We start from the raw sequence: 15,390 nt of genomic DNA, 5'->3' as shown, positions 1-15,390 counted from the left end.
TGGTTGGTAGCTCACCTATCCTCTCCCCTCCCCCTCTTCCTGAGCTTAAAAGGACCTGGGCACCATGCGGTCTTCATTCTACTGTAGCTGTTACCATATTCAGACATCTATGATCCTGGAATAAAGCTCTGGATTAAACCCTGCGGTAGAATCCACTCCTTTCGTTCTTCACCTAGCCTAAGGACTATCACCGAGGTAAACCTGAGTTTCTACCAGCCTGGACTTCTCAGTGTCTAGCTGCAACCCCTAACTAGCCAGAGGGATCTCTGTGGCGGAAAACCACAGCAGCTGCCTTTGGCCGAGCAGCGAGGGCCGGACAAGCCCAGACACGTGCTATCCGGTAATATTGGAATATTATACCAATATTTGGCGCCCAACGTGGGGCAGATCGAGTCTGCACCCCCAGAAGAACCTCAGAACCTCGGAAAAGCTCTTAGGCAGCTCAGCATCCACTGGAAGAGCTTTGGCTGCATAGCTCTCCAGAGAGACTTGGGACTGATCCCACAAGAAGTTTCGTGGAATGCTCGGTGCCTCTAGAAAGTGCAGCTCCTTTCTGGTGAGCAAATTTTCCAGAGGAGAATAGGGGAGCCCCTCGCCCGTGGGGTCCTATTCCGGTGAAAACACCCTGCCCGACTTTGCCAGCTACAGCTTCGATTTCGGTGAGTATTTCTGCTCCTGGGAGGGGTAGAAGCTCGAAAAACAGTCTCTGCCGTGAGTTCTGTTTCTTTTTCCCTTTGCCTTATACGAACAGTCTCTGCCGTGAGTTCTGTTTCTTTTTCCCTTTGCCTTATACGCTGCGCAGCACTGCGGGCCGATAGCAATTACTTTGTTAGACTTAGCTCTCTGTAGTGTGCTTTTGCTACTTTTATAAATTCGCGGGTGCCGGTGGAGGAGCGGGAGAACACTCCCTGCCCCTCCCCCAGCTTAGCAAAGCAGCGTGCTCGGCTCTCTCTCGGCGGGGGGGCTGCTCTACACGTGGCTCGGCGGAGAGTTCTCTCTCTCGGTACGGGGGGCTCTCTACACGTGGCGCGGGGGGGCTGCTCTCTCTCTCGGTGGGGGTGCTCGCTTTCGCAGCGCGGCGTGCGGGGGGTGCTTTCTCGGCTCTCTACACGCGGCGCGGCGCCGCCCGGGTTTCGGTTTCACCACGTGGAGCCGGCAGGAGAGGCTTTGTCTCTCCCTTGCTGCAGAGGGGCGGGTTCCAATTCTGTGCTGCTGCCCGCGGCATTTTTAAAAGCGGTGTAAGCAGCTGCATTGCCTAAAGCTAAGGTCTGCTCGGTATTGCTTCGTAACCGTGGTTTTTGTAAGAATCGGTAGCTGATTTAGCTTAGTTTTTGGTCGGCGGGATTTTGTATTGTGCTTTTAACATCCAACATGGGCACTAAATTAAGTACAACACATAAAGGAGTGTATTATCATATTGTTGGAATTCTAGTATGTGGAAATGTAAAGTTCTCTAAAGGAAAATTGAAACAGTTTGTAAGATGGCTTTTTCTACACTTCCCACAAATTTCCCCTGAAGAAGTCTACAATATTCAATTTTGGGATAAAGTTGGAAACGAATTGATAAGTCTGGGACAATCAGGAGATACTTCCTCTGCTAAATTCGTGTTCTGGAGTTTACAAGTTCGAACAGCCTTGCTCAAACAAAGGGAATTAGAGAAAAAGCCAAATAACAAGCAATGTACCTCTGCTCTCCCTGTCTCTTCCCCCCCCAGTTCTAAACCCTGCACCCCAAAACTTGGTATTTTAAAAAGAGCACATTCTGCTCAAGCTTTGGGAAGTCGACTCCCTGAGCACTTTAAAATGCCAGAGTTCCAAGTTCCACAAAGTCCTGGCCAGACTGCGTGGAACCTTTCCCAAACCCCTGTGTCCCCTGCTCTGAAACCCAGAGCACGTGTTAGCTTTTCGGAGAGCAGTGATCCCCAATCTAGCCCCCAGTCCCTAGGGGCTCCACAAGATGGAGGATGCCACGTGGCACAATGCCATACCTGGTCTCCTTCTTCCCAAGATCCTCTTAAACATCCCAAAATTCCTTCCCCATCCCCCTCCCCTCCTGCCCCTCGTGACACCTTCCCTCCCCCCCCCTTACCTGCTGTACCCTCAGCTCCGCCCCTCTACCCCTCCCAAAGGGTGTCTGCTGACATGATGTCACCAGGTGTCCCCGCCCCCTGTTCCCACGGTGTCCCCGCCCCCTGCCAGCTCCCTGTCCCCGCCCCCTGTGCCCATTGCGTCCCCGCCCCCTCCCCGGGTTCCCACGGTGGGGGCACGCCCACTGCTTCCCCCCCCAGCTGTATCGGTGTTCCCAATGCTTCCGATTCAAGTGATACAAGGCAAGAAGCTGCTGACCCAATGCAGGGTCCCACTTTGTCATTTGCTCCTGTTACGTATCAGCCTGCAGCACAAGGGGGAGCAGCCCCAACTGCTAATTGGAGTTCTTTTGGACGGCAATTGATTAAAGAAGTGTGCAAAGCACACAAAGAGTATGGGCCTCACAGCCCATACTTCCGTGGCCTTTTAAATTCTGAACTAAGTAGAACTGTGGTAGTCCCACATGATTTAAAACAGCTTTTCTCATGTCTCATGACTTCCACAGAATTCAAATTATGGGAATTAGCATGGAAACAACTGCTAAAAGAGGCTCTCCCAAGCTTGCAGGCTGATCCAAACACAGCAAGAGATACCAATGGCATACCAATTACCATTGAGCATCTCTCTGGTGAAGGCCAGTGGTCTTCACCCTCAACCCAAGCTGCTGCAATCCATGTAGAAACACTTGAGAAAGTCAAAGATGCAGCTGAAAAAGCATTCTTTTCCCTCCAACCTGAGGGGCCTTTAGAGCCTTATAGTAAGATCAAGCAACTACCATCAGAGCCTTTTTTGACATTTGTAGAGCGGTTAACTAGAGCTATTGAAATACAAGTTAAAAAAGAGAATGCAAAGGAAGAGGTTTTAGAGGAAATGGCATTTACAAATGCAAATGAACAGTGTCGAGCGGCAATTTTGAGTCTTCCCCTAGAACCCCCCCCTACACTAAAAGATATGCTTCTAGTCTGTAACAGGAAAGTGCCTCTGATGAGTGTTGCTGAAGACACCAGACCAAAGCTGCTGCCAAGATTCCCTCAGCGTGTCGCCGTTGCCAGCCCTGCACCCATTCCCTCAGCACAGCAGTACCCTGGGCAGCAGCAAAGACCAGCAGTGGTTGACCCCACAAAGCCATGCTTGCTTTGCAATAACCTTGGGCACTGGAGTAGCCAGTGCCCCCTGAAAAGGCAATTTGATGAGTTTATAAATAGCAACGGGGGAGAACTACAAGCACTCCCAGGGGGTCAACAACAACAAAAAAACTGAAGGGAGAGCGCCAGCCTGTCAGGCGTGCTGACACAAAAAGAGCAGGCCAAGGGAATAAGGGAAGCAAAAGAAACCAAGTGCGCGGTAATGTTAATATTTCTGTACGTGAAGCAGATGCTTCAAAGACCATGTCTGCTAGTCCATTGTTGCAAGTGAAAGAAAATGACCTTTGTTATAATTTAAGTGAACCTGTGTTAACCGCATCTTCTGTCAATGAGCCTTACAGGTTGCAACTGACAGAATCACTCCACCTGGAAGACACTGACTGGCATTTTGTCTCTGTCCATCCAGAACAGAAGGGTACTTTGCACAATATTCCTTGTAAGTATCTCGTCATTGGGGACACCAAACACACACCACGTGAGATCGAAATTGCTCCAGGAGTGACAACTTCAGATTCTGAGCAATTCGTTCTCGGGCTGCACTGTTTCCACCCACCCCTGTTCCTTCTCAAAGGTCAAATTATTGCCCAAGCTATCCCTGTGCCATGCTTGCCTGAAGGCACCGGGAAACAAGGGCCCACAGTCGCCCGGGTCCAAGTTATTGGGAAGGACAAACCGAAAGTCTGGTGTAATGTCAGTGGGGGTGGGGAGTCAAAACGCATCGAGATGCTTGTAGACACTGGTGCAGACTGCACAGTGATTCCAATACAAGAATGGCCAGCACATTGGCCTTTGCAAAACGTGGCTGGTCATGTTCAGGGTGTAGGAGGCATGCAATTGGCAAGACAATCCAAAAGCGTCATCCAAGTTGAAGGACCAAACGGACAATTGGCAAATATCCGTCCATTTGTTTTAAATTATTCAGAACCATTGTTGGGGAGAGATTTAATGGCCCAGTGGGGTGTCACAATTGATATTCCAGACTCTCCACAGGATTTTTGTATAGCGGTCATTGAACAACAGCGCTGCGCCCAAAAACTGAAGTGGAAAACAGACAAACCAGTTCAGGTAAAACAATGGCCGCTCAGTAAACAAAAAATAAAGGCGCTCGAGGAGCTAGTGGAAGAGCAATTGAAAAAGGGTCATATTGTGGAGACCACGTCCCCGTGGAACTCTCCAGTGTTTGTCATTCAGAAGGCTGACAAAAAGAGATGGCGGCTCCTCCACGACCTCCGACAAATTAATAATGTTATTGAAGATATGGGCTCTCCCCAACCTGGTATGCCATCTCCAACAATGCTTCCACAGGATTGGAAATTAGCTGTTATTGATATAAAAGATTGTTTCTTTCAAATCCCTTTACATGCCGACGACGCGCCTCGTTTTGCATTTTCGGTCCCCTCAATCAACATGGAAGCCCCTATGAAAAGGTATCATTGGAAAGTTCTGCCTCAGGGCCTAAAAGTCTCGCCAGCGATCTGCCAGCGGTATGTCTCTTCCCTGTTGTCCCCAGTGCGTGCAGCCGCAGTAAAGGCCATCATCTATCATTATATGGATGATATCCTTGTGTGTGCCCCCAATGATGATTTACTTACACATGCGCTTGACCTAACGATCGATGCATTGATTGTTGCAGGGTTCGAGCTCCAGGAAAAGAAAATTCAAAAGATGCCACCTTAGAAATATTTGGGCTTAGAAATTGGAAATAGGACCATTGTTCCTCAAAAACTAGAAATCAACCCGAACATAAAAACCCTTGCGGATGCCCACAAGTTGTGTGGGTCCTTAAATTGGGTAAGGCCATGGCTAGGTCTGACTAATGAAGACCTTGACCCTCTTTTCAATTTTTTGAAAGGGGGAGAGGATCCGGGTGCTCCTAGGTCTATTACCCCAGAGGCACAGAAAGCTCTAGAAAAGGTTCAGATTGCAATGTCCACAAGACAGGCCCACCGATGTCGGCCTGACCTGCCATTCAAATTTATCATCCTAGGTAAGTTGCCACATCTCCATGGAATCATTTTCCAATGGGATGAAAAACAAACACGTAAGCCAAACAATACACCTAAAAAGGACCAGGACCAGAGGGACCCTCTCTTGATCATAGAATGGGTTTTCCTCAGTCACAAAAGGTCCAAGAGAATGACAAAGCCCCAAGAGCTAGTAGCAGAACTGATCCGGAAAGCAAGGACCCGGATCAGGGCGCTAGCAGGATGTGACTTTGAGTGCATTCACATTCCAGTTGAGTTTAAATCAGGACAAAATACTATGAAAATTTTCGAACAATTGTTGCAAGAAAATGAAGTGTTGCAGTTTGCTCTAGATTCCTACTCAGGACAAATCTCTGTCCAGCGGCCTGCCCACAAAATGTTTGAACAAGATGTTCAATTCACGCTGAAATTGAAGAGTGCTTTAAGTAGGAGACCTTTAAAAAAGGCTCTGACTGTCTTTACAGATGCGTCCGGGAGGTCCCACAAGTCTGTTATGACTTGGAAGGATCCTCAAACCCAGCAGTGGGAGACGGACATTGCTGAGGTGGAAGGTTCACCTCAAGTTGCAGAATTGGCTGCAGTTGTTAGGGCTTTTGAAAAATTCTCAGAACCATTCAACCTGATTACAGATTCTGCATACGTGGCAGGAGTAGTATCCAGAGCAGATCAAGCAATACTGCAAGAGGTGTCTAACATCGCACTTTTCGAATTGCTCTCAAAACTTGTAAAGCTAGTCACTCACAGAGAGCAACCATTTTATGTGATGCACGTCAGGTCACACACTAACTTGCCCGGGTTTATTGCTGAAGGCAACAGAAGAGCAGATGCTCTTGCTGCACCTGCAGTGATGCCCACTCTCCCAAATGTTTTTGAACAGGCAAAAATCAGCCACCAGCTCTTCCACCAAAATGCACCTGGCCTGGTTCGCCAGTTTCACATCACTCGAGAACAGGCCAAAGCGATTGTGCACACATGCCCAAATTGCCAACAACATGCACTCCCTACAGTGAGTACAGGAGCAAACCCAAGGGGATTGAACAGCTGTGAACTGTGGCAAACAGATGTTACACACATACAGTCATTTGGGCGGCAGAAATACGTTCATGTTAGTGTAGATGCATTTTCTGGAGCGGTCTATGCTTCTGCCCACACAGGAGAATCATCTATTGATGCCATTAAGCACCTGTTACAAGCTTTTTCTTTCTTGGGCATCCCCAAGGAGTTGAAAACTGATAATGGGCCCGCCTACAAATCCAAGGAATTCGGGAGCTTCCTGCAGCAATGGGGAGTAGAGCACAAAACTGGCATCCCCTACTCCCCTACAGGCCAAGCCATAGTAGAAAGGACTCACCGTGATATTAAAAGAGTCCTAGACCAGCAACAGCAGATTCTAAAAGTAGAACTTCCCCACATCCGGTTATCTAGGGCGCTGTTCACAATCAATTTTCTGAACTGTTCTTTTGACAGCCTGAATCCACCCATCCTACGCCACTTTGGGGGGAGCAGTCATATGCTGATGAAAGAAAAGCCCCCGGTCTTAGTAAAGGACCCTGAGACTTGGAAAACGGTGGGACCTTACAAATTGGTTACATGGGGACGTGGATATGCCTGTGTGTCCACCCCCTCTGGTTTAAAATGGGTTCCTTCCAAATGGGTAAGGCCCTATGTTCCCAAAGTCTCAGAGAAATCTTCAGAAGTGCCCCAGGTTGCTAATGCTGCCTGGAGAAGGAAACGCCGTGTGCATTCTCTGGAGGAAATTCCATTTAAGCCTCCCATCTGGAATAATTTGTAATATATGTTTGTCTTAAGTTCCCTTTTACCAGTCTAGGTCCCTCTGTTCGTGTGCAGTCTCAAGACGCCATGAGACTGAGCCTACTCCTTGTCCTACTTGCAATCATTTCTCCAGTGATCTCCTGGATAGTCCCTCAGCCCAAAGCAAACGTATAGACCACCTTGGCCAAAGCCCTTGGACAAGATCACATGTGTCTCTCCACAGCAACAGCCTCTAGCAGCCATAGACTACCTGCTCCTTCTGCACAACCATCGCTGTGAAGAATTTGAAGGTCTCTGAGCGACATCAAGAGAGAAACTGACGACTGGCTGAGTAGACTGTTCAGAGGCTGGAGACTCTCGGGCTGGTTGGGATCTATTCTGAAAACTGTGGTTTTTGTACTGTTTATATTAATTATTGTTGTTGTAGTTGTTAGCATTGTTTTTGGACTAATCAAACGCATGGTTCTCCAGTTCATTTCAAGCTCATCTCCCCCTCCTGAAGTTTACCATTTAGAAGCCCTTAGTGCTCCAGTAAATAGCATAGAAGCCTCAGTAGAAAACACTGACCCTCCTGTAGAAGAACCGATTTACCAACCATGGTTTGGCAACCACTCTGCCCCACAAACCCAGTCCTCTTCTTTTTAAACAAAACTAGGGGGAGATGTTGCAGTGTGTTGCAATCTCCTGTTTCAAACTCCCAGTCCTTTCCCAGGTATAGCTTTCCTGTTCCCCTCCCCCTTTCTCTTCCTAAGTGATGTCCATCAAACTTAACAGTCCAGTAAGAGCGTCGTGTGATTGGTAGAAGTTCAAAGATGCCCCTCAGCCCTGGGCCATTGGCCTGTCCAAGTGTCATTGTCCCCTGAGACTCGCCCTCTCCCACCTGGTTGGTAGCTCACCTATCCTCTCCCCTCCCCCTCTTCCTGAGCTTAAAAGGACCTGGGCACCATGCGGTCTTCATTCTACTGTAGCTGTTACCATATTCAGACATCTATGATCCTGGAATAAAGCTCTGGATTAAACCCTGCGGTAGAATCCACTCCTTTCGTTCTTCACCTAGCCTAAGGACTATCACCGAGGTAAACCTGAGTTTCTACCAGCCTGGACTTCTCAGTGTCTAGCTGCAACCCCTAACTAGCCAGAGGGATCTCTGTGGCGGAAAACCACAGCAGCTGCCTTTGGCCGAGCAGCGAGGGCCGGACAAGCCCAGACACGTGCTATCCGGTAATATTGGAATATTATACCAATACCCAGTGTTTGCTTGTGTTCTTGCCCACGATGCATATCGTGAGCCAAGTCAGCAGTAACCTCTGGAGTTTTAAATCATTGTTGGAAGGTCCAAAACCTTCTGTTTGTCCACTCTTTGCCCTGGGGACAATGGGATGGGGATCATTCCTACCCTGTGACACTGATGCTGAGTTGAACCTAGAGATGACAGCCCAGTCTGCACACAAAAACAGATGGGATTTTCTGGGATAAACTGGAATTCAGAGTGGAGTAAATTCTGATTTAAAATCCTGCTCTGATCTGGCCACAGCCTATATTTATCCATCCCCCAAAGCTGCCACAGCACTGAATCAGTGTCATATCCAGATATATTCCATAGCTTTGGCCTTTCCAGACACTTAACACACTCCCAAACTCACCTGCACCCCACAACTGAGTCTTTAACCTATGCCAAACTCATGTGATGTCACTCAGATGATTCCAGCAATATTTTCACCCAAACTGAGACCCTGAGATAGATATGAACTGGTCAAGGCTTTGTTGCTGAATTCTTGATTTCCAATTCTACATGATCCAGTTTTGGGAGAAGAACTGGTGTCTGCAGCTGTTTTCCCCTGGGTCATTAATAAGTGAAAACTACACTTGTTTGAGAGGAAAGGAAGTTATAGCAAGACACAGAGCTTAACAGCTTTAAAGCACCCACTGCCACTTCTTATTTTCATTATTCCTCCTTCCACAAAACCCATCATTCTCCCCCAACAGCATCTTGACTGACACATACCCTGGATGAGCCTCTGACAACCTCAGACAGCTGCTTGATGGCTTTGGTGCTAGTCGTGATGGTTTTATTAGTCTCCTGCTGGGTGGCATGCCTGCAGAAGAGAAGAGATGATGGGAATTGCAATTGAAATTAATTGCATAATGAGACACTTGGAGAAATCTATCAAGCTGCAGAGCAATTGAGACAACACAACAACAGCAGCACATGGAGGCTCAGGAGGGCTGCAGGAGTCCTGGGTCTTGACCAGCAATGGAAGCCAGAAGGAATTACTGGGAAGGAGCTGCCCAAAATATTCTTCCTGCTGTCAGCACAAAGACAATGCCTGTGAACCATTCAAAGGGAAGTGACGGGGTGAAAACAGGAGGGTGGACAGGGAACAAGGCCACCACAGATGGCTGGTACTGCAAATTTTCAAAGAAGGGTTGTACAGCAAAAGGAGACAGGACTGGGGAGTTGCCTGATGGCTTGCCCAGGAAAAATATTGCTCTCAGGAGAGAAATCTGAAATTGAGCAGGACAAATTTACTTACCCTGGTCATCCACTCCTTAATGACACAGCATCTCCAGGAAAGCACTGGGGATGTGAAGGTGCAGAGCTGCTTCACCAGCACTGAAAGAGGCAGGAACGGAGCCAAACCAGCCACCCTCCAGTCATGGGGGTCCCTCCCTTTTACACCCCAAATTCCAGCACCATTATTCCTCATAAGCACTGGCTGCTAGCCTTGCTCTTTGGGACTATACAAATGAATGGGAAGAGACATAAATGCTTCCCAAAGGTATTTATTAGCTCAGTCCAGTAGTTCTCAAGCTTTCTAAGGTCAACAGAGCACTCTCAGCTTCTAAGCTTCTCCAGAGAGCACTTCATATCCTTTCAGTCAGAAAGAAGTGGTTTTCCATGAGGTTTCATTCAGAACCTCACAAAATAACTGGAAAAGACCTGAAAAAAATTATGTTTTTCTCCCTTAGAGGACACACATGAGCATGAGCCACAGTTGTATCAAAAAGACTAATTTGTCAGAGCTTTTTTTTTATTTTTTTAAGTGGCTAGATTTGAAGGGAATGGAGGTTCTTTGATTAAAAAATGTCAAAATGTCTATTCATGGTCCCTCAGTCCAGAAGACCCATGGTTTGTCTCTCCAGCTCCTTCCTTTTTTTCTGTCAGTTCAGATGGAGAGCACTTCTTTAGAGAGCCAGGTCAGCTCTTCCAGCACCTCCTTTGAAGATTAGGGCCACTCCCCAAACAGCTTTTATCAAACACGACCTTAACTACAAAAACATTGAGACCTCTCTTGTTGAGGTCTTCGTCCAAAGTTCAGCAGTTTTTTTCCCCACTTCAATGTTTTTGTGCAAACAGCTCAGCTGGGAAAGCTGTCCAGGATCATGGAACCATAGGATGGCCTGGGATGGAAAGGACCTTAAAGATCATCCAGTACCACCCCCCTGCCATGGGCAGGGACACCTTTCACTGTCCCAGGTTGCTCCAAGCCCCATCCAACCTGGCTTTGGACAATTCCAGGAATGGGGCAGCCACAGCTTCTCCGGGTAACCTGTGCCAGGGCCTCACCATCCTCCCAGTAAATAAAATTTTTCTTGAGTTCATACAAGGCACCTACAAGTGAAAGCTTAGTACACATGAAGACAGGATCTCTTACTTGCAGAACAGGAATTCAGACGTGTGTCAAGGGTTGAACACTCACACAGAAGGCATGGACCCCTCTGGCACCATGCAAGAAGGAGAAGTAATCCCATAAAATGACAAAACCAGATCCAGTAACGAATTATTACCTCTGTTTATTTAAATTAAGAAACAACCTCACTGTTAATTTATCAAAATGCACTTCATTTAGTGATGATCCCAGGACTCGCCACACCAGCTGAGCAATTGCATCACTTTTAATTTGAGATGGAAGAGGTCATATCAATCACAGACAGGTTTTCCTCACTGCCATGGCAAGAGAGGGAGCTGGGAATTGAATCCTGTCACATTGCTAACATTGAGGAGTGCACAGTCAGCCTGATCCCCAATCTCTTAATCAAGTATATCTTGCCACCAAATGCATAAATTCTACAAGCAGCAGATTCAAATCTCAGATTTCCATACCTAATTCCTCTTAACGGAATGCAAGATGCTGGAGTTGACATCCATTTTGCAGACCTCATTAAATTATCTGCCCACAGAATAACTCAGGGATTTACATACCGCTAATTCCCCATCCCCAAAGTAAAATGGCTTGTTAGGCTCTTGCATCTGATCCTTCCCAATCTCCAAAGTTAAATAAAGCCTTCTTCATTTGCATTGTAATGTAAATTTTATGTTAGGTATCTTACGTAATAAATTCGTGCTGGGCACGAACTTTACTCTGCTGGAAAAATAAGTGGGAGCAGGAGTACAAAAAAATAAAAGTTCTGCCTTCCATGTCTTAATTCAAAATGCACTTTAACCAACATGCTGGTGCTTGATTTTGGCACTTCCCACTATGTTGTCAGCACAATTAACTTCTTATTCTTCAGTCTCAGAGATGCGCTCAGGAATCAGACAATGATTATATTTAATTTACATTAAATGCTATTAAGATCTTAATTTTAAAAAAAGCCGTCTCGAAACACTGCTTCCTGCAGCATTTTATTTTCATTTGTAATGGTAACAAGATATGTTGTTGTTGCTTTTGTTGTTGTTTTTCTTATTAGTATTAACAGCATTATTAGTATTATTATCTGTCTTTATATTCTGCTCCCCATGGAAGTGTGGAAGTTAATTAAAGGGGTGTCTCTCATGAATAAAATTTCCTTCTCAAAAGAGTCCTCCACACAACAGCAAGTTAATACTCCATCTGTGGAGCTGCCAAGTACCTAAAATACAAATGCAGTAAAAGATTTACCTGTCTACAGCTCTGCTCTGCAAACAAACCCTGGCAGGGTGAGCACCAGGGAGGGCATCTCTTAGGAGGGGCAACATCCCTTGCTGAGCATCTCTGCGTGCACAAACGCTGCGAAGACAAAGCACTAAATAATCCAGGGGATGCCAAACTGCTGCCTACCAGCTCCCCGTGGCTGCTGTTTCCTCTGCTGGAGGAGCATGGTCCAGTGAATCCCTGATCCCCAGCTGCTCACAGTTTGTTCTTTGAACGATCATCTCTCTAATTTATTTATCCAGTTTTAAAAGGAGCTCTGCCAAGAGGCAGATGCGGCGGCGGCTGCTCCCCTCCATCCGCAGGGACACCAGGAAGGAGCTGAACTTCTGCCTCTGCTGCTTCTTTGAGACACTTGATGAATGGCCAAGTCAGTGGAAAAATAATCAGACCCCAAGTGCAACAGCAAACACCAGCAAGGGAGGGAGTTCTCTCTGCCTCACCGTGCCTGACGATACTTACAATAATCCCAAAGAGCTTCGTTTTCCAGCTCCAGCAGGAAATGCCATTTCCACTCATAAAACAAGATACAGCTTATTTTATTTTCATCTGATCCCTAATGGAAGAGTAATAATGTGTTTTTTTGGGAACAGATCAAAGATACCTTTGCTGTAGTGGTTTGAACATCATTAGATTCAGAATCCCCCTTTTTCAGCACAGAGCAACTGCACAGCAATGGAGTTTTTGCACTCAAGAGTGATCAGGTAGGATTGGCAAGAATTAAACCAGATAGCTCAGCATAACTCAAAACTTGTCTTTTTCACAAGCTGCTATAATATTTACTGCAGTTTTCTTATCCAAAAAGAGGTAAAAATCAGAGGAATTTGAGCAGAGCACTGAGCTGCAGGGTCTGTGGCTTAAGCAGAAGTAGGTTGAGCAGCTGCATTTACATTTATTCCATTGCTGCTGAGGACAGAGATGCAAAAGGGAGCATCAAATATGCAGAGGGAGATTGGCACCACAGGATATCTCCTTCCTATCATACAGATGGATTCTGTGGAGCACTGGTGGCTGTGGGAACTGATAGGCCCCAGCAAACCTCAAATACATGTAGATAAAACTTCATGCATTGCCCACAGGGACAGCAATGGATCCTAAGGATCCTATTCCCATTTCTCCACCTAATAAAGGTGTTGAACTACAGAGAAAATCCAACAGAGATTCTTTGTGGTTTGTGGAGGGAGGGGGGCACCTGTAGCATGAAGTTCTGCCCTGGAATGTGGTCAAAGCCCTCAAACAATGTCCGATTTTCCAAGCTATTAGTGGTGGGCTGAGAGGGGGGTTTTGATGTTGAATTGCATTAAAACCCATCTGGCACACCAGCCTCAAACCAACACCCAGAGAGTGAGGCAGAGATTGGCACATGAGCTAAGCCGACCTGGAGGCACATGACTGGCAGTCAGCCTCTCTAAACTACAGAAGTCCAGTTTTCACAGGTGGGTTTTTCTAACATATTCCTCTTTGGAGTGTGTGTGGACATTCATCCTTTGGGTAAAGGATGTGCCCCAAGGACATCCCTCGAGGCTGGGTGAAAAAGATTTTCCTCCAGTCACTGGCCTTACATCAATCTCTAAAAATTGTTTTGGGAGCTTTAACATGATTTCTTTAATATTGCTTTGATTTAGTGCACTATCCTATCTGATACTGTAAGTCGTTTTCAGCTTTTATGCTGTGTAGTAAATAAATCTGATTGAGTTACTTTGTTCTAATCATTTATCATAAGAAATAATCCATTTTCATAGACATATATCTGATTTGCCACCATTAAAATCTGAGGGACAAAGTTGTAAAACTTAGACTGTTGACAAAGTCCGGGGATAAGCCTGAATCCAGCTGCCCCCAGGCTCCTCCCTGAGGAGTTGAGAAAGCAAAGGGATCCTCTCTGCACCTCACCACTCAGTGGGAGCTTCTCTAACAAACTTTGAAGCTCCCACTCCAACCTTCAACAGCACCTCCAATGTGATGCAGAGAATCCTCCCTGGAGAGGTGACCCAGCCTTACGGTGTATCCTACATAGCCAGGATGATCCTGCAGCAGAACCAGAGCCCATCCTGAGCTGGAAGGGACCCACGAGGGTCACCCCAGCCCAATCCCTGGCCCTGCACAGGCCAATCCCAACAATCTGATCCTGAGACAATTGTTCAAATGCTCCTTGAGCTCTGGCAGCCTTGGGGCTGTGGCCAGTCCTTGGGGAGCCTGTTCAGTGCTCAATTTTGGGGGAAGCACCTTTTCCTGATGTCCAACCTAAGCCTCCCCTGACACAGCTCCAGCCACTCCCTCGGGTCCTGTCACTGGTCACCAGTGAGATCAGTGTCTGCCTCCTCTCTTCCCATCATGAGGAAGATGAAACACTCATCTGTAGGATAGAAATGTGCCTTAGATCACTGCACTTTACAGAATTAGAGAAATGCCAGAATGTCTGGAAAATCACGCTGTGGAAAGGTGACAGAGGAGTCCAGCAAATTTATTTGAATGAAGGGAGAGAGTCCACCAGGGCACAGCCGGTGGGGTTTTCTCTCTCTCAGGATTTTGGAGGGTGGAGCCTCCTTTCATCCCAAACTCCCACCCACACGTTGCACTCTTCCTTTCCCCATTGCCTGAAGTACCAGGAAGGTGCAGCCTTCCCAAACTTCCTCCCCCATATTCCCCCTGGAACCTGGCATTTAACCCCAAAGTTCAGAAACTCAGGCTTGTGCAGACCCATTTGTTTCAGGAGTCACTGTCTGGGTTCTGTAGCAATCCTTGAAGTTAATAGAGACATTAAGACTCATTTCAAAGACATCAACACCCATTCCCTCACCCATGGAACTGTTCATAAAGGCATTAGCACACATCTTCCCTATCCAGGACTCGTGGTTCTGTTTCTGCACCATGAAAGCAGGGGGCATGTCTCACCTCTAAGCATTTATTGCAGATGCAAACAAAGCAGGAAGACGAATTAGGAGGAAAGGATATTTTTTAGAATCACGGAATCACAGTCTCACAGGATGGTTTGGGTTGAAAGCAACCTCAGAGATCAAACTCTGTGCCATGGGCAGGGATGACACCCATCAGATCAGGTTCCTCAGGGCCCTATCCAACCTGGCCTAAGTTGCTGCACTAATTTTCACCAAGCCCTAAAGTATATATATAAAGTATAAAGTGTTGTTACAGTCATCAAAGGAAGAACAGTTAAATCTACTTATTCTGGCTCCAAACTGACTTTTTCAGCCATTTTTTCCCCCCACTTTTTCTTCTTCAAGAGCTAATTGTGCATGTTGAGGAATAGTTTAGAGCAGAGCAAAATAAGAGCTCTAATTCTGATCTGTCAGCAAACCCCTTTGCATAGGTGTAAATCATCCAGCAGAGTAAAAGTCAGGAGAAATATGGACTGCTACTTCCAGGTTTCAAGCCACACAATATTCTAAAATAAAAGCATCATGGATTTCCAATTTACCTGTCACTTGAAAGTATTAGGAGACGTGGCACTATTTTTCTTACAGGAGC

At 46.6% G+C, this 15,390-nt stretch overlaps 1 protein-coding gene across 8 annotated transcripts in view; it reads right to left on the bottom strand.

Moving 5' to 3' along the window:
• Nucleotides 1-15,390, bottom strand: part of TSNARE1 (t-SNARE domain containing 1) — a 456,292-nt gene that overhangs the window by 245,109 nt on the left and 195,793 nt on the right. For all 8 annotated transcript variants that reach the window (XM_084226302.1, XM_084226301.1, XM_084226304.1 and 5 more), the window contains one exon: nt 8,997-9,087. In XM_084226302.1, the coding sequence (XP_084082428.1) occupies nt 8,997-9,087 (91 nt within the window). The remainder of the gene's footprint in view (nt 1-8,996; nt 9,088-15,390) is intronic.

Source organism: Fringilla coelebs, assembly GCF_963513975.1.
Source record: "Fringilla coelebs genome assembly, chromosome: 1".
In the NCBI taxonomy this organism is placed as follows: Eukaryota; Metazoa; Chordata; class Aves; order Passeriformes; family Fringillidae; genus Fringilla; species Fringilla coelebs.
This window is presented reverse-complemented; position numbering and strand designations above follow the sequence as displayed.